Source organism: Polyodon spathula, chromosome 16 (assembly GCF_017654505.1).
Source record: "Polyodon spathula isolate WHYD16114869_AA chromosome 16, ASM1765450v1, whole genome shotgun sequence".
NCBI classification, from domain to species: domain Eukaryota; kingdom Metazoa; phylum Chordata; class Actinopteri; order Acipenseriformes; family Polyodontidae; genus Polyodon; species Polyodon spathula.
The window spans coordinates 37,980,406-38,008,365 of record NC_054549.1 but is presented as its reverse complement, the minus strand read 5'-3'; the positions used below and the strand labels follow the sequence as shown (position 1 = coordinate 38,008,365).

The window sequence follows — 27,960 nt, the reverse complement described above, 5'->3', positions numbered from 1 at the left end:
GGCTGGCAGGTAAAGTTCATGTGTTCAGAGGGAGTGGGGGGTGAGGGGGCGAGGGGGGGAATCGTCTTCAATAAAAAAAAAATTAAAAAAAAAATCCAAAACACACATATTTAAAAAAACAAAACAGAAAAGCCACTTTCCCTCTTCTGGCTGATAAGTTTGGAAGCTTTCCCGACAGCCACTGATAAAGGTTCCTCTGCAAAGGTTCATCACGTCACTCCTTCGTTCAATACCACTTCCTTTAAAAGGTACTGTGTGTGTTTTTTCTCCCATAGTGTCGTCCATCTCTCTATTTTTTTCCTTTGCAGTGCGTCTCTTCCAGATTGAACAGCCTGCTAATAGGAGGGTTGTGGCTTGCTTTCTGTAATATATTTCTATATATTGAATATCTCTTCCCCTCCCTCCCCTCGCGTGTGTTCAAGGAGTTGATCCCCACAGCACAGCCAGGGGCCTTGTTCGCATGTGTTTCTTTATGTTGTATAAAGTTATAACAGCCCAACAACCCCTTTTATTAAAAAAGAAGAGAAAGACACTGCTGGCCCTTTCGTACGATTATTATAAACAGCTACTGGCAGGCGGCCCCTTCATTATTCTATAAGATGCACCTTGGGTATTTTTTGTTTGTTTTTAAATATAAGAAGCCTGGAAGGGGCTCTCACTCACCCCTCTTAAAAGAAATACACGACTTCAAAAAGAAAAAGAACTGAAAAGCTAGGCAACTTTCTTCTTCACTGTGTCTGTCTCGCTCGCTCGTACTGGAGTCTGTGGGTTTGTCGTTGTTTTGGCAGTGAGAGAAGGAGGAGGAGTTTGGGGTGTTGGCTGAGCAATAGGAAAGGGGCGGGGTGTGGAGACAGACCCCTCCCCCTAGTGCAGGCTCCCCGTTGCCATGGCGATGGCCTCCTGGATTTCTCGCACCATGAGGATGCGTGTCAGCATGTGTTCCAGCTGCTCTCTGCTGATTGGCTGCGTCGAGTACCAGATCGGGCTGTTGGGCGCCACCACGGGTTCAGGGGTCAAGTAGAATGTGTCATTGCGCCCCTTTACACTCTGTGGGCTGAGAGAGAGAGAGAAGGGGGTTTATTAAAAAAAGAAAAACACACCCAAAACTTACAATTAAACTTGAAGTCAAATTCAACTCCAGTCCATGATCTCAACAACTATGACAGAAACCTTTGAATTAGCCAAGTTTGTGAATGAACAAACTGTCGGGGTGCACTGCAGTAATAGTACTTGTACAGAACAAGCTCCCTCAGTCTGACAGGGGCAGGGGCTGACAGCCCCAGGGCAGCGGGGGTGGAGCCAGTGCCCCCTGCTGGCTGGGCAGAGCACTCACCATTTGAAGAGGTAGAAATCATAGAGTTTGATTGGGCAACGCAGCGGGTTCTCTGGGTTTTCTGCCTGCTCTGCATACATGTCATCCGTCACTGAGAGAGAGAGAGAGTCATGCAACTCCAATCACAAACATACCTAATGCACTAATCACATTTCCACCTGTGTGCTAACAGTCAATACAGAAGAACATAGAGACAGAGAAAGGAGAAGAGTGCATTGATCTGTCTGTGACTACTACAGACACCCAGCTCAACGTGGTGCATGGTGCCTAGCGTTAGAAGAGAGACAGAGAGGGGGGCTGACCTTTCTGTCCGACGTGGTGCATGCCCGCCCCCTTGAGGTAGCGGATGCTGGTGCTCTTGTCCTTGGGGTTGGAGGGGTTCTTCTTGGTGTGCCGCAGCACCTTGGAGAAAGCCACCTTCATGTGCTGATCTACTGTCTTCAACAGGAAGTACCTGCACAGGACACAGGGGGGGCTGTTACTCCAGACTGCACACTGCAGCACACAGGCAGGACCAAAATCCATCCTCTAACTATTAAAACACTCAATAGTGCTGGATTTAGAAATACTGAAAGACACTGAAAAAAGACCTGAAGTCTTTTATTACAACCTGGAATGAGTGAAACTGCTGGGCAATAGGAGTCTTATTGCCATCCCTAGGATGCCCCTATAGTGTAAGAGGGAAGAGGGAACTCACTTTGTGTTGAAGAACATGAGTGTGGTGAGCAGCGTGGCAGGGGAGTGAGCACCCAGCTGTTTACACTCCCACAGCATCTCCTCCGTCACATGACTGGGGATCATGTAACCTGAGACAGAGAGAGAGAGAGAGAGTCACAACACAGACACAGACACACACACACACACACACACACACACACACACAGCGGGGCAGCTGTTTAGATATATGCATTTATTTTAATTTAGTTACTCTAATCCCACTCTGCATTCGCACGCCAAGATGAATTTCCTGTACTTTAACACACGTTGGTAACCAAATCATTTTTGTATACATTACTGCAGCATATCTCTCGTTTGTGTGCAGCATTCCATAGAATGAGATGAATTATCCAGCGCCGGACACTCACTGTTTGCACAGCCTATATTCGGTCTGTACATTTCTGATTGTTAAGCATTTAGGACACAATCCTAAGTGTTCAGCACTTGGAGAACACATTAACATCTTGAAGGCATGAGCTCTGGGCTCAGATCTTGCATGACAGAAGGTGGCGTGCATGGTGCTCCGTGGCGGTTAAGAACACACACTGCAGTCACCTCGTTAAATTTCACACGTGGGGCATCTTATCATAACTCTCTACGCGATCCCTTCAGACCCTGACGCCAACACATCAGCAGGTGAACCCATGCCAAAAGTTACAGTATTGATTGAAAATCACATAAAAAAATAAAACACAACAGAATCAAAACCAAACAAACCTTGCCATACTGTTTTAGAACGTCCAGTTTGAGCAGCAGGGAGCCGGCAGCAGGGCGGCATTTTGAGGTCAACACAGCCAAAGAGCGTGGAGAAGAGGAGCGGGGAGACAGTCGGATTAGGGTCAGATTGAATCAAACTGGGCAGTCAAGACAACACTGGATCCAATCCCAGAGCCATCTACCTGGGGTTACTGCAGCGGCCAGGCCACCCTTATAAAGGGACTGCACTGTAGCCAAAGTGACTCCACCAATCTTACATTCACTACACAAGGCTCAGTGTACGCAGAGCAGGACTAAAAACACATGCATGTATTTGTCATGTAAAACAGGGTGCCTGGTGCTACGATAGGTTAAAGAAAGTTCTCAGGTTTCATGCCTTGCTCTCAGGAAGTTACACTTGCCATGTCATTTCACCCAAGTAGCATCGTCTGGGTCAAAGCAGGGAAAGCAACAAGCCTTTAAAAGGGGTGGAACTGCAGGACTATCTGAACACATGGTTTGAAAACGCATTTCATTAACCTCGTGCAGTACCCAGGGTTTTAAAATAGACACGTTTACTGGGAGTGGACATCGAGACCTCGATTACAATGGGAATACACAGCAGGCTCCTGGAATCACTGCATTTAAAACAGAGCGTGCCGGTTTGTGTAGCCTGGCTCAGGGCTCTGTAGCGGGCTCGGTAGGTATGCACTTCACCACCTTGTACTGGTTATAGAAATTGTACCAACATTAGCTGCAGGGCCACTCTGTCACACTGTGAGCCATTGGTATAGTAGACTAATGGCAAGCTCAAAAACTTTAGGAATCTGTGGCTACAGACAATGTATAAACATATAATTTTGAATGACATTAAAATGTCTAGATATTGATTAGAAGTCAAAGCACCGAATGGCAGGACACATTTAATTGCTGTAACATGTTATAATATACATTACATGAGTAATAGATAGATATATATGAACAATACTGTAATGAAAAAAAACACACTACAATATATATTAATGATGTGTATGTGCCGGTCACAGAACACCAAGCATCTAGTTGCACAGGAAAGAAAAAACATCATCGCTGACCAGACTGAGACCCCGCCCCCTTTATTAGCACATTCGAGAGAGGCACGTGAACAGGACCACGGCGTCAGGAAGCCGGCTCTTCAGATCTATTGGGCTTTGCTGGTCCTGTTCTTATTGAAACGGAGAGTGGACAGTGCTGGGGAGTGTTGGGAGGCTGGTTGAGACAACCCTGCAGAACAGACTGGCGTTCACAAACAGCTGGCCAGCAACGTGTCATCAACTCAACAATGCTGAAAACAGTGAATTAGTGTATGGAAACCATAAGAGAGCATTGCACCCCGTGGAGAAGGTTCAGATATATTTGGTCCCACGCATCCTCACTCTAGTGTATCTAGTGCTGTTGCTGACTTACCGAGTGGGTGAATGCGGGGCTGCCAGTCCTTCAATACCTCGTGTAGCCACTGGGAGAATCTTGAGTAGTATGGATCTGAGAAGATATCGTCCACCCTGCCGTTCTCAAACAAGTACTGCAACACAGACAGGAAAACAAGATTCATCACATTGTAACTTACTTACATACATACACATTATTTTATTATATTATATATTATAATATATATATATATATATATATATATATAATATATATATTTTTGTTTGTTTTAAATGATTCCCAACTAAGGAGCAGAGCTGTAAATCACTCTTAGTTTTTCATAGCAAATTTCCATATACAGGACACAACAGATTTTGAGATGCCAAACTTTTCTGCTAGCCGTACTCGTTTAGCACTGTGTTCACGCAGCGCCTCCACAATCCGAACTTCACCGGCTATAGAAAGGTCTCGATGACAGACAGCAATCACACTCAATAAATGTAGGGCTGCGTTATGAAACTGACACATCAATAGATGCTGTGATGCGTGCTATATATTCGTGTGTGTGCCGCAGCCATAGAAATTGTAAAGAAAAAAAAGTTGTCACTAAGCGTCAGACAGTTGCCAATATCCGAAAACCGTTAACATTAAAGTCTATGGGATGGGATTGGTTCCAGTGAAAATGTTAATAACCAAAAGTTGTTTTATCATAGTTGCTACGCAAGTTGTCTTTATTGTAACATATATCTACTATATATATATATATATATATATATATATATATATATATATATATATATATATATATATATATATATATAACAAAACAAAAATCATAAATACACTTAATTATAGTTCAAGATATATTTTTGGTTTTGTGATTGATCAGTAGTTAATAAACTGTCTATAGCGGAAATCACTGAGCTGCTTTGCTCTCACAGTGCTCTCACACAAACTGCACAGGATGACATCTAACAATAAGCAATATCCACACACAACGCGCTCAAATCATGTACGAGAAACAAACCAATCGCTGGCAAGGACCTGACAAGATTCCAGCACATCTCATCTTGGTGTAGACGCTGTGCTGGAACCCCGGAGCCATGCTAGAGCAATGCCTGCGTTTAGTCTCCCACCTTCTGTATGCAGAGGAAGACGTAGTACATCACATCCGACTCGAAGGGCTCTCCCTCCAGATTGCGAGCCTCCCGTGTCATCAGACAGAGCCCGAAGTTCAGCTCGGCCACCGCTGATGAGATCAGATCCTCCTGGAAGCGCAGGGGCTGGCGTCCTGGAACACAGAGAGGTCACAGGGGGGGTCACTTCACAGCCCTGACCTCCAAGAACAAGGGCACTTCAAACTGCACAGCTAATGTTAATGCAGTATCCTTTCCATATCTGGTGCAAACACACAATGACATTTCAAATGGCTGTATCGCATTATAATCAGTGTCTGCTACCTAATTTATATTATATATATATATAAAATTTAGTGTGCTGTACAATACAAGCTTACTGGCCGCTTTCACCTGGAGTGCAGTGAAAAAAATGGGCCTCTAGGAGTGATGGTGACCCTGACAGACCATGCCTACAGGAGTGACCGAGACCCTCTCAGACCATGCCTACAGGAGTGACCGAGACCCTCTCAGACCATGCCTACAGGAGTGACCGAGACCCTCACAGACCATGCCTACAGGAGTGACCGAGACCCTCACAGACCATGCCTACAGGAGTGACCGAGACCCTCTCAGACCATGCCTACAGGAGTGACCGAGACCCCCTCAGACCATGCCTACAGGAGTGACCGAGACCCCCTCAGACCATGCCTACAGGAGTGACCGAGACCCTCTCAGACCATGCCTACAGGAGTGACCGAGACCCTCTCAGACCATGCCTACAGGAGTGACCGAGACCCTCTCAGACCATGCCTACAGGAGTGACCGAGACCCTCTCAGACCATGCCTCCAGGAGTGACCGAGACCCTCTCAGACCATGCCTACAGGAGTGACCGAGACCCTCTCAGACCATGCCTACAGGAGTGACCGAGACCCTCTCAGACCATGCCTACAGGAGTGACCGAGACCCTCTCAGACCATGCCTACAGGAGTGACCGAGACCCTCTCAGACCATGCCTACAGGAGTGACCGAGACCCTCTCAGACCATGCCTACAGGAGTGACCGAGACCCTCTCAGACCATGCCTACAGGAGTGACCGAGACCCTCTCAGACCATGCCTACAGGAGTGACCGAGACCCTCTCAGACCATGCCTACAGGAGTGACCGAGACCCTCTCAGACCATGCCTACAGGAGTGACCGAGACCCTCTCAGACCATGCCTACAGGAGTGACCGAGACCCTCTCAGACCATGCCTACAGGAGTGACCGAGACCCTCTCAGACCATGCCTACAGGAGTGACCGAGACCCTCTCAGACCATGCCTACAGGAGTGACCGAGACCCTCTCAGACCATGCCTACAGGAGTGACCGAGACCCCCTCAGACCATGCCTCCAGGAGTGACCGAGACCCTCTCAGACCATGCCTCCAGGAGTGACCGAGACCCTCTCAGACCATGCCTACAGGAGTGACCGAGACCCTCACAGACATGCCTACAGGAGTGACCGAGACCCTCTCAGACCATGCCTACAGGAGTGACCGAGACCCTCTCAGACATGCCTACAGGAGTGACCGAGACCCTCACAGACCATGCCTACAGGAGTGACCGAGACCCTCTCAGACCATGCCTCCAGGAGTGACCGAGACCCTCTCAGACCATGCCTCCAGGAGTGAGCCGAGTGCCTCACAGAGATACTCACTGCCGATGGGAGCCAGCTTCATCTGAGACTCCTTCTCCAGGTTGCAGTTCTTGGCCTGGGCCCAGTTCTTCCACACATCCAGCCCCTCCTCCGGCTTTAAGGAGTTGGGGAGCAGCAGCTCTGGGGGCGCCTGGGCTTGGGAGTCAACCTCCGCAACCTGCACCGTCTGCACCTGGGGAGGGAGAGAGAGAGAGAGAAAACAATGTGAAAACATTAAAAACATTAAAATGAAATGCCTGCCCAAACAAACCCTTAATTTGAACCCCATCCCAAATATGCCATGCACTCCAGGGATGGAAATAAGACCCACTGCATAGAGGTTTGATCCATTCCTGGTTTTGCTGTAAGTTTAAGAAGATGCTCCTGAGCTCGTTACCTATACCCTGGAGCTAATCAAGCTGGTAATAAATCCTGCACAGGGTGAAGCGGCTGTGCAATAGGAGTCTCATTTCCATCCTTGTACTCTGGCATTTATCTTTTACATTTAAAAGGTTTAGCCAATGAACAGTTAATATTCTCTCAATCTCCCCCTCTTTCAAATAAAAGTAGTTTTCACAGTGCTTGAACAACCACTACTGGCATGACAATGAAAACTAACTGCACCCGTCAAACTGCTCAATAAAATCTTTTACACACGCAGCAGAACCAGCTTCATCTAAAGAGACACACTCGTTCAACTCTGCATCAACAATGATGCGCACACACTCCTGTGTAACCAAACCGCAGATCACAGGAACATTTTTCCAGAGAGAAACGGTTCCACTTTCAATACTGACATCACGACGAGAAATATTTTGGGGGTGTGAGAAACAGATCACTCATAAAAACACATTTCCTCTTCCAGCAGAGCACTAGCGGTGCAATGGGCAACCAAATTCTCATTCGATTATCGCAGAGGCATTTATCAATGATAACCGATGCGTTAACGTTTAATTTTCAAAATAAAGAACACGCATTCTTTTTTTTTTTTTACTTTAAACACCGTTGTGCTTAATAATTAAACAATAAGGCACAACCTACATTGAAATCTGAACACTGCCGATTCTGGCATTCTTTTGAAATGCTTCACCAGTGAAGCAAGTCCACTCATTTTACACAGGGAGCATCCAACGAGACTCTCAGAGGTCTAAAGTGCGTATCCTAGCAACGTGCCCACGTTGTTCATCTACCGTAATAGCACTAAAAGAAGTGCACTCAAGGTTTTAATGCCATCCTGCAACAGAAGACTTCAAACTGGGTTCTAATTTGATGCATCGATTCACCAATATGTAAATCGAAGCTCTGGACCATTACTGAGACACTTCCACTGTATGCTGTCCCCAGGCCTCAAAAGAGTACAAAACACACATTCAAATACCCATACCAGAAATCCACAGCTACAAAGCCAGCGATTACTTCTCCTTGCAACGCTGACTTCTATTAATCTTCACCGATTACACACAGAGCCTGCCCGGCATTAGAGGGCTCTAGACAAAAGCTTGCATCAGGTTACATCGTAGCATTACAGCCACTTTGAAAGATGTAGAGCTAAAACTCAAGCAGTTTTTCCGCAGAGCTAATCCATTCGCCTTGGAATCAGAGCCATCCATTCACCTCTCCATTGCAAATGTGTTGAAGTCGTATTTATTTTGTATTTTTCAAACCAACATAAGCTGCTCTAACGTTTTTCTTTTTTATATGCAATGCTATAATAACCCTGCAAGCCCTCTTGCCGCATCCAATACGATTCTCACATTTACAAAGAAACGCATGTGAAAATACAAAACGGCAAACTAAAAACCCATCACCCACAAAACATTTTAAAACCAAGTTTGTCTGCTTGACTTGTCCCCAGCTTTAACTCAGAACTCCCACGAGCATTTCATACAGAGGGTCTGACTGAGCACCCACTGCAACAAACCCCAGTGCAGAAGGTGCAGAAGGAGACCGAGGGAGCTGTACCTGTAGCTGGTGCTGCTGCTCTTGTGCAGATCCAGCCTGCTGCTGCTGCTGCTGCTGCACCTGCTGCTGCTGCGGGTCCCATATGTGGACGGACTGCGTGGTGTTGGGATAAGCCCCCGCCACGGCCTGCACAGCCACCGGAATGTGGATATTGCCGTTCATGAACTGTGCCGGGAAGAGCGTCTGCACCACCTCGTCGTGGGCCGACGTGGACACCACCTGCGAGGAGCCCATGCTCTTCCCTGAAACCACCCCCACCCCGCCCATCTTGTCCTTGTCCTCCTCCAGCTTGATGGCCGTGGGCGAGCCGGCTACGTGCACGGCCCCGTAGGCCTCCTGCGGGATGGCGATGTGGGTGATGTTCTGCTGCTGCAGGTCCCCCCTGGCCTGGGCCGAGTACACAGGGATGGTCCAGGTCTCTCCGGTGGGGCTAGTGATGGTGCCGGTGGCGCTGTACAGGTGGCCGCTGTCCACCGTCAGCAGGTCCGGTCGTAGGGACAGGTAGCTCTGCTGCTGGCCCTGTGGGATGGCGAGCACTGTGGTCACAGGCTGGCCCGAGATGGCGTAGGACACCGTGATGGGCATGTCCACTTTGCGCTTCTTGGCCGGTTGCAGGACCCCCCCAGAGCTCCCCCTCCTCTCCCCGTCCCTCGGAGAGTGCTGCTGCTGCTGCTGCTGGGGAGACAGCGCCCCCACTGTTTGGATCTGGATCTGCTGTCCACTCACCGCCGCTGCTGCTACCAGCTGAGCTTGGATCTGTGTGTGGAGGAGAGGGAGGACAAAGGGATTTCAACATTACAACAAACACTGCTTCAAAATTCTTTGCCCAAGAAATGACCATGCTTGTGTTTGGTCTCATAACAGAATTTATAAAGGACTGCAACAAACAGATATTGCGTAAAGGAAACCGATGCATAAATAACACACATCATAGAAGAAAGGCCTTCCTTTATGCTAGTTTACCAGGTTTCAGTTATTCCTGAGATTCCTGAATTCAGAACTCCCTTTGTTCAGGTATATTACAGAAACGACCAGGTGCCAGGATTCTGAACAAATCTGCTGTGAATGAACTCATCTCGCATTTCATCATAGCAAAACTGCCATCACGCATCGGTATCCACTAATCAATACGAATAAATATCATAACAATAAAGACACCTGCTGGTGCTGCTGCAGCTGCTCCTCTGTGATCTCCCCGTGCTGCACTGAGAGCTGCTGGGCTGCGGCAGCGACGGCTTGGAGCTGGGAGTTGGACAGGAGCTGCTGCTGCTGTTGAGTGGGGCTGCTGTTCTGCAGGGCCTGGTTCACCCCCTGCTGCCCCTGGATCTGCACCTGCACCTGGATCTGCTGCTGCTGCTGCTGCTGTTGCTGCTGCTGCTCAGAGGTCTGGTGCTGGGGGGAGAGCTGGGAGGCATTTACCTGCTGCTGAGGGGACTGCTGTACCTGGACCTGCACCTGGAGAGACAGGGAGGAGGGGAGAGGATATATTAGAATATCTGTCATTCTGGGATTACTGTTTTTTTTGTTGCTTTTTGTCAACATTGCAGGTGCTTCACCTTGTGATAAGATGGGATTTCATTCTTTCATTTCATGTAAAAATTAGAGATTCATTTTATTTAGGAATAAAAAAAAATACTGACTTGTATTTAAAATTTAATTGTAATGTGATGTAATTTCATTCCTTTTTTCATTTAGAAACAAAAAAAGTGTGTAAGGTCATCTCAAATTCCTCTCGATTAATTGGGACAGCTGCTTAGTCAGGATATTTTTATACCTGAAAGAGACGCCGACTGTACTATGTAAACACGAGGTCGAAGGACGGGTTAAATGTTTAGGAAAGGTTACAAAACACCCCTCGAACTAAACCCTGGTCTATAACCCTGGTGTGCAAGGATTGGAAATAGGACTCCCATTGCATAGCAGTTTGATCCATTCCTGGTTTACTAGAAGTTTAATAAGACTCACCTGAGCTTGTTACCTAGACGCTGTGGCTAATCAAGCTGTTATGAAAATCTGGAATGGGTAACACGGCTATGGAATAGGAGTGTTATTTCCATCCCTTCAAACAGAATACTGCTATTAAGAGTATTCTGGGTCAGCTGAGCAGAAGAATATAAAATACACAGCTCTATAATAAAATACACAGCTCTACAATAAAATCCTTTGTCTCTACACAACAACAGAACCACTAAGAGACCATTCACACCTATGATATCAACACAGGAGTCTTATTTGCATCCCTAGGTCTATAACCCTGGTCTAGCCCTCCCCTCCCTGCTTACCGGGCATGCCAGCTCCAGCAGCGACCCTGCCACCTCGGTGCTGTCTGTGTAGATGCAGTTGGCCCCCTGCTGGTAGACCATGGTAGTGGCAGCAGAGGTGGTGGTAGGCTGGAACTCCTGCAGTGCCTCGGGACCCTTGCTGGCCAGCGACTCCAGGAACTCCTTCATGCGGTGCTGTGGCACGCTGCGGGCCTTCAGACGCACGTACTCCTCGAACGAGATGGTGTTCTCCAGGGAGTTATTCATGGCAAAAAACACTGCGCTTCGGGGGGAAAGAACACGGGACCTGCAGAGAAAGAGGAGGAGTGAGTGACCGACGAGATGCACAAGTCCGAGATGCACGCTCCCCTACTCTTTTTTTTTTTTTTTTTTTTTTTAAGTAGATTTATAGTAGTTTTACGTTAGGAGAGACAGAGAGAGAGATTGGGGGGTGTTTGTTTGAACTTTTCATACAGGTCATTCACGGTGTCCCCACTATTTCATACACCACCACCCCCACATAAAGTCTGTCAGTAAAGAGGGGGTGACTGTGAGTGCGTCTTAGTGTGACTGAGTACAGGAATGAAAGTGTGTGCGAGTGCAAGAGAGGTCAGGGTCACCTGCTTTTAACCCAATCACACACACACTGCATGTCTACGAAGATTAACCCAGTCACACATACACAGTGCATGTCTGTGAAGATTAACCCAGTCACACACACACACACACACACAGTGCATGTCTATGAAGATTAACCCAGTCACACACACACACAGTGCATGTCTATGTAGTTTATCCCAGTCCCACACACAGTGCATGTCTATGTAGTTTATCCCAGTCCCACACACAGTGCATGTCTATGTAGTTTATCCCAGTCCCACACACACACAGTGCATGTCTATGTAGTTTAACCCAGTCACACACACACACACAGTGCATGTCTATGTAGTTTAACCCAGTCACACACACACACACACAGTGCATGTCTGTGAAGATTAACCCAGTCACACACACACACAGTGCATGTCTATGTAGATTAACCCAGTCACACACACACACAGTGCATGTCTGTGAAGATTAACCCAGTCCCACACACACACAGTGCATGTCTATGAAGATTAACCCAGTCACACACACACACAGTGCATGTCTATGTAGTTTATCTCAGTCCCACACACAGTGCATGTCTATGTAGTTTATCCCAGTCCCACACACACAGTGCATGTCTATGTAGTTTATCCCAGTCCCACACACACACAGTGCATGTCTGTGAAGATTAACCCAGTCCCACACACACACAGTGCATGTCTATGAAGATTAACCCAGTCACACACACACACAGTGCATGTCTATGTAGTTTAACCCAGTCACACACACACACAGTGCATGTCTATGTAGTTTAACCCAGTCACACACACAGTGCATGTCTATGTAGTTTATCCCAGTCCCACACACAGTGCATGTCTATGTAGTTTATCTCAGTCCCACACACAGTGCATGTCTATGTAGTTTATCCCAGTCCCACACACACACAGTGCATGTCTGTGAAGATTAACCCAGTCCCACACACACACAGTGCATGTCTATGAAGATTAACCCAGTCACACACACACACAGTGCATGTCTATGAAGATTAACCCAGTCTCACACACACACACAGTGCATGTCTATGTAGTTTATCCCAGTCCCACACACACAGTGCATGTCTATGTAGTTTATCCCAGTCACCACACACACACAGTGCATGTCTGTGAAGTTTAACCCAGTCACACACACACAGTGCATGTCTATGTAGTTTAACCCAGTCACACACACAGTGCATGTCTATGTAGTTTATCCCAGTCACACACACAGTGCATGTCTATGTAGTTTATCCCAGTCACACACACAGTGCATGTCTATGTAGTTTATCCCAGTCCCACACACAGTGCATGTCTATGTAGTTTATCCCAGTCACACACACAGTGCATGTCTATGTAGTTTATCCCAGTCCCACACACACACAGTGCATGTCTATGTAGTTTAACCCAGTCACACACACACACAGTGCATGTCTGTGAAGATTAACCCAGTCCCACACACACACAGTGCATGTCTATGAAGATTAACCCAGTCACACACACACAGTGCATGTCTATGTAGTTTATCCCAGTCCCACACACAGTGCATGTCTATGTAGTTTATCCCAGTCCACACACACAGTGCATGTCTATGTAGTTTATCCCAGTCACACACACAGTGCATGTCTATGTAGTTTATCCCAGTCACACACACACACACAGTGCATGTCTATGTAGTTTAACCCAGTCACACACACAGTGCATGTCTATGTAGTTTATCTCAGTCCCACACACAGTGCATGTCTATGTAGTTTATCTCAGTCCCACACACAGTGCATGTCTATGTAGTTTATCTCAGTCACACACACAGTGCATGTCTATGTAGTTTAACCCAGTCCCACACACACACAGTGCATGTCTATGAAGATTAACCCAGTCACACACACACACAGTGCATGTCTATGTAGTTTATCCCAGTCACACACACAGTGCATGTCTATGTAGTTTATCCCAGTCACACACACAGTGCATGTCTATGTAGTTTATCCCAGTCACACACACACAGTGCATGTCTATGTAGTTTATCCCAGTCCACACACACAGTGCATGTCTATGTAGTTTATCCCAGTCCCACACACAGTGCATGTCTATGTAGTTTATCCCAGTCCCACACACACAGTGCATGTCTATGTAGTTTATCCCAGTCCCACACACACACAGTGCATGTCTATGTAGTTTAACCCAGTCACACACACACACACACAGTGCATGTCTGTGAAGATTAACCCAGTCACACACACACACAGTGCATGTCTATGTAGTTTAACCCAGTCACACACACACACAGTGCATGTCTATGAAGATTAACCCAGTCCCACACACACACAGTGCATGTCTATGTAGTTTATCTCAGTCCCACACACAGTGCATGTCTATGTAGTTTATCCCAGTCACACACACAGTGCATGTCTATGTAGTTTATCCCAGTCCCACACACAGTGCATGTCTATGTAGTTTATCCCAGTCCCACACACACAGTGCATGTCTATGTAGTTTATCCCAGTCACACACACACACAGTGCATGTCTATGTAGTTTATCCCAGTCCCACACACACACAGTGCATGTCTATGAAGATTAACCCAGTCACACACACACACAGTGCATGTCTATGTAGTTTAACCCAGTCACACACACAGTGCATGTCTATGTAGTTTATCCCAGTCACACACACAGTGCATGTCTATGTAGTTTATCCCAGTCCCACACACAGTGCATGTCTATGTAGTTTATCCCAGTCCCACACACAGTGCATGTCTATGTAGTTTATCCCAGTCCCACACACAGTGCATGTCTATGTAGTTTAACCCAGTCACACACACACACACACAGTGCATGTCTGTGAAGATTAACCCAGTCCCACACACACACAGTGCATGTCTATGAAGATTAACCCAGTCACACACACACACAGTGCATGTCTATGTAGTTTAACCCAGTCACACACACAGTGCATGTCTATGTAGTTTATCCCAGTCCCACACACAGTGCATGTCTATGTAGTTTTGTTTTCAAATCCGACTGACCCTACAGCAGGGCTGGATGAACAAGCTGTTTCACAGCATCTTGTAACAGTGTTGCCACGTGCTTCCTCTAAGAGCCACTGTGCACAGGTACCAGGGCCTGGCGTTTCTTACGAAGCCCACAGTAAAACCTGGAATGAAACTGCTGTGCAGTGAGTCTGGCATCTATGCCACTGACTCTTGATTAAACCTGAGAATCTGTTGTCCCCTTTGAAACTAACAGTAAAGCACAGGCATGTCACCGTGTTGGCCATGACAGCACATTAACACTGCGTTATATAACAAGCTACTTGTAGCTAAATTTCCATTCAAACCCGTGCCTGATAAAGTCACACCTGCTGGCTGGTTCAAAGCGACCGTGTTTTCCGCTTCCCCACCCGTAGTATTTGCCATGGCGCTATTGCGTGCGCCCAGACTTCTGCATTCGCGTATAATGAAAATGAATAGCGTTTCCTGGTTTTAATAATGCACTGCACAACCAGCCCCGATTTAAATCCACACTACACACCGCAGCACCCGCTGTACTACGCATTCATAATATATTAAACGCAGGGAATATGTTGCACTGCCGGTATATCGTTGCATTTATAATAATATGCAAATGAAATCACGAGCAATTACCACTTCGTTGACATGTCGGGGTTAAAATCATCCTCAACTCGCCAATAAACACAAACACATACCTTCCAGTGACGCTGTGTACAAAATTATCAGCAGCAAAAAAAAATCCGATTGTCATCATCTGCGGGCGACTTTTTAAAATGTTACCAACGAAACAAGAGAAAATAATAATACAATAAAAAAAAACAACATGCATAGAAAGAACAGGGGCGACTCGCGTCAAACAAAAGAATCGACCGCTGGGCCTGGTCCGGCACTGCGAGTCCACGGCCTCTCCTGACCGTCAGCGGCAGGCTTTGAGATCGCAACAGACGGAATGGGATTCCTCCTCTGCTCCCTTACCCCCAACGATACGAGCAGGCGCCTCAGAGAAGGGGGGGGGGGGGGTATCGACCCTCGGCGGGAGCGAGGAAAGCGCGCCCCCTGCTAACCCACTCAAAGATGCTAATAACTAGACACATACTTTGGTTTATGAATACAAAAAAATATATAAAATGAACCGTGCTAATTTTAACAAATTCACGGTATTTAAAATAAATAAATAAATAGTGACAGGAAAACTACCATTTAAATAATGATTGAATGTCATTTCTCATTGACAATGCAATTGATGCAAACACTTCTGGGTACGAGCAGTATCTATTCCATTTTCATAAATCTTTCCCCCCTGTCAGTGCAGCGCCCCCCCTTTTCAAGGCAGGTGTTACTACAACAAGGATTTGCACTGGCACTGATGCAGACGAATTCTTTTTTAAGTCCCCGTTTCTGTTTCCCCAATGGCGAATATCTTATCAATAGGGATGTTTTTAAAGAGCCCTGGTGTTAGCAGCGTTTCTGTGATTTCTTACTGCTGTCAGTAAGACCCTCCAGAAGGGCAGGGAGACTGCATTTACTACAGGGTCATTCTTGTTTTTATTATCTAGAATTGCTAATCCCAACTTCTGAATTCTGCATCGCGATATTGTTCTGTCTTTGTTTAGTGAAACAGGTGAGGAGAAGACACACAGGCACGATTTCATGATTTAATTAAAGTTAACATCCGTTTCCTGGTCTTAAAAATAACATGGATAAATACACGATTACTCTCAGCGATGCTGCCGCCAGCAGGACCTGTCAATTACAACGCGCTCCCCTCTGGAGTCTGGATGCTTCATTCACGATGCGCGGTCACGCCACGCCCCCGCCACGCTTTGTGAAAGAAGCCCCTCGATGCTTTAAAGGGGGGGCGCTCTTGAGAGACCACCGCCCCCCGACAGCGGTATAACACGTGACATAACAATCCGGCTAAACAGGACTGCATTAAACAGTAGAAACGGAACAGCAAGCACAACAAGGCGCTTAAGAGACATCCCGTTCAATCATGACATCATCACAAAGTCACTGCAGGCAGGTAAATAACTTCTCAAATAAAATCCAGCAATTGTTTTTTTCTAAAACATTTCACTTAACACCGCACAGGTGTAGTGCAACAGTTAGCATAAAAGCACGTTTATTAAAATAAAAACCAGCACACTAACCAATTGTCAGCTGTAGCACTGCATCTCAATATCACAAGCGCACGGGGCTGAGGCAGCGCGTCTCAATATCACAAGCATCTCAATATCACAAGTGCACGGGGCTGAGGCAGCGCGTCTCAATATATCACAAGCATCTCAATATCACACGCGCACGGGGCTGAGGCAGCGCGTCTCAATATCACAAGCATCTCAATATCACAAGCGCACGGGACTGAGGCAGCGCGTCTCAATATCACAAGCATCTCAATATCACACGCGCACGGGGCTGAGGCAGCGCGTCTCAATATCACAAGCATCTCAATATCACACGCGCACGGGGCTGAGGCAGCGCGTCTCAATATCACAAGCATCTCAATATCACAAGCGCACGGGGCTGAGGCAGCGCGTCTCAATATCACAAGCATCTCAATATCACAAGCGCACGGGGCTGAGGCAGCGCGTCTCAATATCACAAGCATCTCAATATCACAAGCGCACGGGGCTGAGGCAGCGCGTCTCAATATCACAAGCATCTCAATATCACACGCGCACAGGGCTGAGGCAGCGCGTCTCAATATCACAAGCATCTCAATATCACACGCGCACGGGGCTGAGGCAGCGCGTCTCAATATCACAAGCATCTCAATATCACACGCGCACGGGGCTGAGGCAGCGCGTCTGATATCACAAGCATCTCAATATCACACGCGCACGGGGCTGAGGCAGCGCGTCTCAATATCACAAGCATCTCAATATCACACGCGCACGGGGCTGAGGCAGCGCGTCTCAATATCACAAGCATCTCAATATCACACGCGCACGGGGCTGAGGCAGCGCGTCTCAATATCACAAGCATCTCAATATCACACGCGCACGGGGCTGAGGCAGCGCGTCTCAATATCACAAGCATCTCAATATCACACGCGCACGGGGCTGAGGCAGCGCGTCTCAATATCACAAGCATCTCAATATCACACGCGCACGGGGCTGAGGCAGCGCGTCTCAATATCACAAGCATCTCAATATCACAAGCGCACGGGGCTGAGGCAGCGCGTCTCAATATCACAAGCATCTCAATATCACACGCGCACGGGGCTGAGGCAGCGCGTCTCAATATCACAAGCATCTCAATATCACACGCGCACGGGGCTGAGGCAGCGCGTCTCAATATCACAAGCATCTCAATATCACACGCGCACGGGGCTGAGGCAGCGCGTCTCAATATCACAAGCATCTCAATATCACACGCGCACGGGGCTGAGGCAGCGCGTCTCAATATCACAAGCATCTCAATATCACACGCGCACGGGGCTGAGGCAGCGCGTCTCAATATCACAAGCAATATCACACGCGCACAGGGCTGAGGCAGCGCGTCTCAATATCACAAGCATCTCAATATCACACGCGCACGGGGCTGAGGCAGCGCGTCTCAATATCACAAGCATCTCAATATCACACGCGCACGGGGCTGAGGCAGCGCGTCTCAATATCACAAGCATCTCAATATCACACGCGCACGGGGCTGAGGCAGCGCGTCTCAATATCACAAGCATCTCAATATCACAAGCATCTCAATATCACACGCGCACGGGGCTGAGGCAGCGCGTCTCAATATCACAAGCATCTCAATATCACACGCGCACGGGGCTGAGGCAGCGCGTCTCAATATCACAAGCTCAATATCACACGCGCACGGGGCTGAGGCAGCGCGTCTCAATATCACAAGCATCTCAATATCACACGCGCACGGGGCTGAGGCAGCGCGTCTCAATATCACAAGCATCTCAATATCACAAGCATCTCAATATCACACGCGCACGGGGCTGAGGCAGCGCGTCTCAATATCACAAGCATCTCAATATCACAAGCGCACGGGGCTGAGGCAGCGCGTCTCAATATCACAAGCATCTCAATATCACAAGCGCACGGGGCTGAGGCAGCGCGTCTCAATATCACAAGCATCTCAATATCACACGCGCACGGGGCTGAGGCAGCGCGTCTCAATATCACAAGCATCTCAATATCACACGCGCACGGGGCTGAGGCAGCGCGTCTCAATATCACAAGCATCTCAATATCACAAGCGCACGGGGCTGAGGCAGCGCGTCTCAATATCACAAGCATCTCAATATCACACGCGCACGGGGCTGAGGCAGCGCGTCTCAATATCACAAGCATCTCAATATCACACGCGCACGGGGCTGAGGCAGCGCGTCTCAATATCACAAGCATCTCAATATCACACGCGCACGGGGCTGAGGCAGCGCGTCTCAATATCACAAGCATCTCAATATCACAAGCATCTCAATATCACACGCGCACGGGGCTGAGGCAGCGCGTCTCAATATCACAAGCATCTCAATATCACACGCGCACGGGGCTGAGGCAGCGCGTCTCAATATCACAAGCATCTCAATATCACACGCGCACGGGGCTGAGGCAGCGCGTCTCAATATCACAAGCATCTCAATATCACACGCGCACGGGGCTGAGGCAGCGCGTCTCAATATCACAAGCATCTCAATATCACACGCGCTGAGGCAGCGCGTCTCAATATCACAAGCATCTCAATATCACACGCGCACGGGGCTGAGGCAGCGCGTCTCAATATCACAAGCATCTCAATATCACACGCGCACGGGGCTGAGGCAGCGCGTCTCAATATCACAAGCATCTCAATATCACACGCGCACGGGGCTGAGGCAGCGCGTCTCAATATCACAAGCATCTCAATATCACACGCGCACGGGGCTGAGGCAGCGCGTCTCATTATCACAAGCATCTCAATATCACACAAGCAGCGCGTCTCAATATCACAAGCATCTCAATATCACACGCGCACGGGGCTGAGGCAGCGCGTCTCAATATCACAAGCATCTCAATATCACACGCGCACGGGGCTGAGGCAGCGCGTCTCAATATCACAAGCATCTCAATATCACACGCGCACGGGGCTGAGGCAGCGCGTCTCAATATCACAAGCATCTCAATATCACACGCGCACGGGGCTGAGGCAGCGCGTCTCAATATCACAAGCATCTCAATATCACACGCGCACGGGGCTGAGGCAGCGCGTCTCAATATCACAAGCATCTCAATATCACACGCGCACGGGGCTGAGGCAGCGCGTCTCAATATCACAAGCATCTCAATATCACACGCGCACGGGGCTGAGGCAGCGCGTCTCAATATCACAAGCATCTCAATATCACACGCGCACGGGGCTGAGGCAGCGCGTCTCAATATCACAAGCATCTCAATATCACACGCGCACGGGGCTGAGGCAGCGCGTCTCAATATCACAAGCATCTCAATATCACACGCGCACGGGGCTGAGGCAGCGCGTCTCAATATCACAAGCATCTCAATATCACACGCGCACGGGGCTGAGGCAGCGCGTCTCAATATCACAAGCATCTCAATATCACACGCGCACGGGGCTGAGGCAGCGCGTCTCAATATCACAAGCATCTCAATATCACACGCGCACGGGGCTGAGGCAGCGCGTCTCAATATCACAAGCATCTCAATATCACACGCGCACGGGGCTGAGGCAGCGCGTCTCAATATCACAAGCATCTCAATATCACACGCGCACGGGGCTGAGGCAGCGCGTCTCAATATCACAAGCATCTCAATATCACACGCGCACGGGGCTGAGGCAGCGCGTCTCAATATCACAAGCATCTCAATATCACACGCGCACGGGGCTGAGGCAGCGCGTCTCAATATCACAAGCATCTCAATATCACACGCGCACGGGGCTGAGGCAGCGCGTCTCAATATCACAAGCATCTCAATATCACACGCGCACGGGGCTGAGGCAGCGCGTCTCAATATCACAAGCATCTCAATATCACACGCGCACGGGGCTGAGGCAGCGCGTCTCAATATCACAAGCATCTCAATATCACACGCGCACGGGGCTGAGGCAGCGCGTCTCAATATCACAAGCATCTCAATATCACACGCGCACGGGGCTGAGGCAGCGCGTCTCAATATCACAAGCATCTCAATATCACACGCGCACGGGGCTGAGGCAGCGCGTCTCAATATCACAAGCATCTCAATATCACACGCGCACGGGGCTGAGGCAGCGCGTCTCAATATCACAAGCATCTCAATATCACACGCGCACGGGGCTGAGGCAGCGCGTCTCAATATCACAAGCATCTCAATATCACACGCGCACGGGGCTGAGGCAGCGCGTCTCAATATCACAAGCATCTCAATATCACACGCGCACGGGGCTGAGGCAGCGCGTCTCAATATCACAAGCATCTCAATATCACAAGCGCACGGGGCTGAGGCAGCGCGTCTCAATATCACAAGCATCTCAATATCACAAGCGCACGGGGCTGAGGCAGCGCGTCTCAATATCACAAGCATCTCAATATCACAAGCGCACGGGGCTGAGGCAGCGCGTCTCAATATCACAAGCATCTCAATATCACACGCGCACGGGGCTGAGGCAGCGCGTCTCAATATCACAAGCATCTCAATATCACACGCGCACGGGGCTGAGGCAGCGCGTCTCAATATCACAAGCATCTCAATATCACAAGCGCTCAATATCACACGCGCACGGGGCTGAGGCAGCGCGTCTCAATATCACAAGCATCTCAATATCACAAGCGCACAGGGCTGAGGCAGCGCGTCTCAATATCACAAGCATCTCAATATCACAAGCATCTCAATATCACACGCGCACGGGGCTGAGGCAGCGCGTCTCAATATCACAAGCATCTCAATATCACACGCGCACGGGGCTGAGGCAGCGCGTCTCAATATCACAAGCATCTCAATATCACACGCGCACGGGGCTGAGGCAGCGCGTCTCAATATCACAAGCATCTCAATATCACAAGCGCACGGGGCTGAGGCACGCGCGTCTCAATATCACAAGCATCTCAATATCACACGCGCACGGGGCTGAGGCAGCGCGTCTCAATATCACAAGCATCTCAATATCACACGCGCACGGGGCTGAGGCAGCGCGTCTCAATATCACAAGCATCTCAATATCACAAGCGCACGGGGCTGAGGCAGCGCGTCTCAATATCACAAGCATCTCAATATCACACGCGCACGGGGCTGAGGCAGCGCGTCTCAATATCACAAGCATCTCAATATCACACGCGCACGGGGCTGAGGCAGCGCGTCTCAATATCACAAGCATCTCAATATCACACGCGCACGGGGCTGAGGCAGCGCGTCTCAATATCACAAGCATCTCAATATCACACGCGCACGGGGCTGAGGCAGCGCGTCTCAATATCACAAGCATCTCAATATCACACGCGCACGGGGCTGAGGCAGCGCGTCTCAATATCACAAGCATCTCAATATCACAAGCGCACGGGGCTGAGGCAGCGCGTCTCAATATCACAAGCATCTCAATATCACAAGCATCTCAATATCACACGCGCACGGGGCTGAGGCAGCGCGTCTCAATATCACAAGCATCTCAATATCACACGCGCACGGGGCTGAGGCAGCGCGTCTCAATATCACAAGCATCTCAATATCACACGCGCACGGGGCTGAGGCAGCGCGTCTCAATATCACAAGCATCTCAATATCACACGCGCACGGGGCTGAGGCAGCGCGTCTCAATATCACAAGCATCTCAATATCACACGCGCACGGGGCTGAGGCAGCGCGTCTCAATATCACAAGTCTCAATATCACTGAGCAGCGCGTCTCAATATCACAAGCATCTCAATATCACACGCGCACGGGGCTGAGGCAGCGCGTCTCAATATCACAAGCATCTCAATATCACAAGCGCACGGGGCTGAGGCAGCGCGTCTCAATATCACAAGCATCTCAATATCACACGCGCACGGGGCTGAGGCAGCGCGTCTCAATATCACAAGCATCTCAATATCACAAGCGCACGGGGCTGAGGCAGCGCGTCTCAATATCACAAGCATCTCAATATCACACGCGCACGGGGCTGAGGCAGCGCGTCTCAATATCACAAGCATCTCAATATCACACGCGCACGGGGCTGAGGCAGCGCGTCTCAATATCACAAGCATCTCAATATCACACGCGCACGGGGCTGAGGCAGCGCGTCTCAATATCACAAGCATCTCAATATCACACGCGCACGGGGCTGAGGCAGCGCGTCTCAATATCACAAGCATCTCAATATCACACGCGCACGGGGCTGAGGCAGCGCGTCTCAATATCACAAGCATCTCAATATCACAAGCGCACGGGGCTGAGGCAGCGCGTCTCAATATCACAAGCATCTCAATATCACAAGCGCACGGGGCTGAGGCAGCGCGTCTCAATATCACAAGCATCTCAATATCACACGCGCACGGGGCTGAGGCAGCGCGTCTCAATATCACAAGCATCTCAATATCACACGCGCACGGGGCTGAGGCAGCGCGTCTCATTATCACAAGCATCTCAATATCACACAAGAGCATCTCAATATCACAAGCATCTCAATATCACACGCGCACGGGGCTGAGGCAGCGCGTCTCAATATCACAAGCATCTCAATATCACACGCGCACGGGGCTGAGGCAGCGCGTCTCAATATCACAAGCATCTCAATATCACACGCGCACGGGGCTGAGGCAGCGCGTCTCAATATCACAAGCATCTCAATATCACACGCGCACGGGGCTGAGGCAGCGCGTCTCAATATCACAAGCATCTCAATATCACAAGCGCACGGGGCTGAGGCAGCGCGTCTCAATATCACAAGCATCTCAATATCACACGCGCACGGGGCTGAGGCAGCGCGTCTCAATATCACAAGCATCTCAATATCACACGCGCACGGGGCTGAGGCAGCGCGTCTCAATATCACAAGCATCTCAATATCACACGCGCACGGGGCTGAGGCAGCGCGTCTCAATATCACAAGCATCTCAATATCACACGCGCACGGGGCTGAGGCAGCGCGTCTCAATATCACAAGCATCTCAATATCACACGCGCACGGGGCTGAGGCAGCGCGTCTCAATATCACAAGCATCTCAATATCACACGCGCACGGGGCTGAGGCAGCGCGTCTCAATATCACAAGCATCTCAATATCACACGCGCACGGGGCTGAGGCAGCGCGTCTCAATATCACAAGCATCTCAATATCACACGCGCACGGGGCTGAGGCAGCGCGTCTCAATATCACAAGCATCTCAATATCACAAGCGCACGGGGCTGAGGCAGCGCGTCTCAATATCACAAGCATCTCAATATCACAAGCGCACGGGGCTGAGGCAGCGCGTCTCAATATCACAAGCATCGTCTCAATATCACAAGCGCACAATATCTGACGCGCAGCGCGTCTCAATATCACAAGCATCTCAATATCACAAGCATCTCAATATCACACGCGCACGGGGCTGAGGCAGCGCGTCTCAATATCACAAGCATCTCAATATCACACGCGCACGGGGCTGAGGCAGCGCGTCTCAATATCACAAGCATCTCAATATCACACGCGCACGGGGCTGAGGCAGCGCGTCTCAATATCACAAGCATCTCAATATCACACGCGCACGGGGCTGAGGCAGCGCGTCTCAATATCACAAGCATCTCAATATCACAAGCGCACGGGGCTGAGGCAGCGCGTCTCAATATCACAAGCATCTCAATATCACACGCGCACGGGGCTGAGGCAGCGCGTCTCAATATCACAAGCATCTCAATATCACACGCGCACGGGGCTGAGGCAGCGCGTCTCAATATCACAAGCATCTCAATATCACACGCGCACGGGGCTGAGGCAGCGCGTCTCAATATCACAAGCATCTCAATATCACACGCGCACGGGGCTGAGGCAGCGCGTCTCAATATCACAAGCATCTCAATATCACAAGCATCTCAATATCACACGCGCACGGGGCTGAGGCAGCGCGTCTCAATATCACAAGCATCTCAATATCACACGCGCACGGGGCTGAGGCAGCGCGTCTCAATATCACAAGCATCTCAATATCACACGCGCACGGGGCTGAGGCAGCGCGTCTCAATATCACAAGCATCTCAATATCACAACGCGCACGGGGCTGAGGCAGCGCGTCTCACCCTCGCTCCGCGCTACTTAGAGTTTATAGGGTTTCGTAGAGTTATAGTCGTGCGCCGTGCCCCCGACTCCGGTATCACAAGCATCTCAATATCACACGCGCACGGGGCTGAGGCAGCGCGTCTCAATATCACAAGCATCTCAATATCACAAGCGCACGGGGCTGAGGCAGCGCGTCTCATTATCACAAGCATCTCAATATCACAAGCGCACGGGGCTGAGGCAGCGCGTCTCAATATCACAAGCATCTCAATATCACAAGCGCACGGGGCTGAGGCAGCGCGTCTCAATATCACAAGCATCTCAATATCACACGCGCACGGGGCTGAGGCAGCGCGTCTCAATATCACAAGCATCTCAATATCACAAGCATCTCAATATCACACGCGCACGGGGCTGAGGCAGCGCGTCTCAATATCACAAGCATCTCAATATCACAAGCGCACGGGGCTGAGGCAGCGCGTCTCAATATCACAAGCATCTCAATATCACAAGCGCACGGGGCTGAGGCAGCGCGTCTCAATATCACAAGCATCTCAATATCACACGCGCACGGGGCTGAGGCAGCGCGTCTCAATATCACAAGCATCTCAATATCACACGCGCACGGGGCTGAGGCAGCGCGCGTCTCAATATCACAAGCATCTCAATATCACACGCGCACGGGGCTGAGGCAGCGCGTCTCAATATCACAAGCATCTCAATATCACACGCGCACGGGGCTGAGGCAGCGCGTCTCAATATCACAAGCATCTCAATATCACACGCGCACGGGGCTGAGGCAGCGCGTCTCAATATCACAAGCATCTCAATATCACACGCGCACGGGGCTGAGGCAGCGCGTCTCAATATCACAAGCATCTCAATATCACACGCGCACGGGGCTGAGGCAGCGCGTCTCAATATCACAAGCATCTCAATATCACACGCGCACGGGGCTGAGGCAGCGCGTCTCAATATCACAAGCATCTCAATATCACACGCGCACGGGGCTGAGGCAGCGCGTCTCAATATCACAAGCATCTCAATATCTCAATATCACACGCGCACGGGGCTGAGGCAGCGCGTCTCAATATCACAAGCATCTCAATATCACAAGCGCACGGGGCTGAGGCAGCGCGTCTCAATATCACAAGCATCTCAATATCACACGCGCACGGGGCTGAGGCAGCGCGTCTCAATATCACAAGCATCTCAATATCACAAGCGCACGGGGCTGAGGCAGCGCGTCTCAATATCACAAGCATCTCAATATCACACGCGCACGGGGCTGAGGCAGCGCGTCTCAATATCACAAGCATCTCAATATCACAAGCGCACGGGGCTGAGGCAGCGCGTCTCAATATCACAAGCATCTCAATATCACACGCGCACGGGGCTGAGGCAGCGCGTCTCAATATCACAAGCATCTCAATATCACACGCGCACGGGGCTGAGGCAGCGCGTCTCAATATCACAAGCATCTCAATATCACACGCGCACGGGGCTGAGGCAGCGCGTCTCAATATCACAAGCATCTCAATATCACAAGCGCACGGGGCTGAGGCAGCGCGTCTCAATATCACAAGCATCTCAATATCACACGCGCACGGGGCTGAGGCAGCGCGTCTCAATATCACAAGCATCTCAATATCACACGCGCACGGGGCTGAGGCAGCGCGTCTCAATATCACAAGCATCTCAATATCACAAGCGCACGGGGCTGAGGCAGCGCGTCTCAATATCACAAGCATCTCAATATCACACGCGCACGGGGCTGAGGCAGCGCGTCTCAATATCACAAGCATCTCAATATCACACGCGCACGGGGCTGAGGCAGCGCGTCTCAATATCACAAGCATCTCAATATCACACGCGCACGGGGCTGAGGCAGCGCGTCTCAATATCACAAGCATCTCAATATCACACGCGCACGGGGCTGAGGCAGGGCGTCTCAATATCACAAGCATCTCAATATCACAAGCATCTCAATATCACACGCGCACGGGGCTGAGGCAGCGCGTCTCAATATCACAAGCATCTCAATATCACACGCGCACGGGGCTGAGGCAGCGCGTCTCAATATCACAAGCATCTCAATATCACACGCGCACGGGGCTGAGGCAGCGCGTCTCAATATCACAAGCATCTCAATATCACACGCGCACGGGGCTGAGGCAGCGCGTCTCAATATCACAAGCATCTCAATATCACACACGCGCACGGGGCTGAGGCAGCGCGTCTCAATATCACAAGCATCTCAATATCACACGCGCACGGGGCTGAGGCAGCGCGTCTCAATATCACAAGCATCTCAATATCACACGCGCACGGGGCTGAGGCAGCGCGTCTCAATATCACAAGCATCTCAATATCACAAGCATCTCAATATCACAAGCGCACGGGGCTGAGGCAGCGCGTCTCAATATCACAAGCATCTCAATATCACACGTGCACGGGGCTGAGCACTGACTGGCACTCCGCCGCGCTCGCTCCCGGTCGCGCGTGCACGCGCACCCCCTGAGAGAATGCCCCGCACTCGCGCGCGTCCCCGACTCACAACAACAGCGTCTGGAAACCAACCCGGGCCGCGGACTGAGCTGCCCGTCTCCCCTCGGACCCGGGACCCCCAACCGCTCCCCCCGCCCGGCCAAAGCGCCCTTTCGAGGCGAAAACGCAGCAAGACTGCCGCCCGGCCGCCCTGCACCGAGCCCCGAGCCCCCTCGCCTCTGGCAGGGCTGCTGCCCCGGACTCCCGCCCGATCAGCACAGACAAGAAGCCCGCTTACCCCCGCTGAACCTCGGGCTGGGCGCTCCGCTTCCCTGTCCTCTCCCGCACGGTTCCCCGTCTCTGTCGAAAACTCTTTATTTTGATGCTTTTATTTATTTATTTTTTTTTCTTTTTTCTCCTCAGATCTCCGTGAGCGCCATCTTACATTCAACCCCCCCGTCAGCCAATCGCGGCGCAGCTAGCGGGCCTCGCGAGAGTGGCGGGACGAAG

The 27,960-nt window shown here is 50.0% G+C and overlaps 1 protein-coding gene across 5 annotated transcripts; it reads right to left on the bottom strand.

The window, feature by feature from the left end:
- Positions 1-70: 70 nt before the first annotated feature.
- On the bottom strand, positions 71-27,960 carry LOC121328738 (glutamine-rich protein 1-like). 5 transcript variants are annotated; one of them, XM_041273750.1, is made up of 12 exons: positions 27,749-27,960; positions 11,191-11,476; positions 10,067-10,363; positions 8,909-9,664; positions 6,968-7,139; positions 5,290-5,444; positions 4,193-4,307; positions 2,768-2,776; positions 2,031-2,139; positions 1,636-1,787; positions 1,334-1,424; positions 71-1,054 (listed from the first exon to the last, which is right to left on the bottom strand). In XM_041273750.1, the coding sequence occupies exons 2-12, from the start codon at positions 11,434-11,436 to the stop codon at positions 865-867; spliced, it is 2,292 nt and encodes a 763-aa protein (XP_041129684.1). In that variant the 5' UTR covers positions 11,437-11,476; positions 27,749-27,960; the 3' UTR covers positions 71-864. The 5 variants fall into 5 exon arrangements, with proteins under 5 accessions (XP_041129684.1, XP_041129679.1, XP_041129680.1 ...); XM_041273745.1 differs by lacking the exon at positions 27,749-27,960 and adding an exon at positions 15,495-15,609; XM_041273746.1 differs by lacking the exon at positions 27,749-27,960 and adding an exon at positions 15,495-15,609 and having other exon boundaries at positions 6,968-7,133.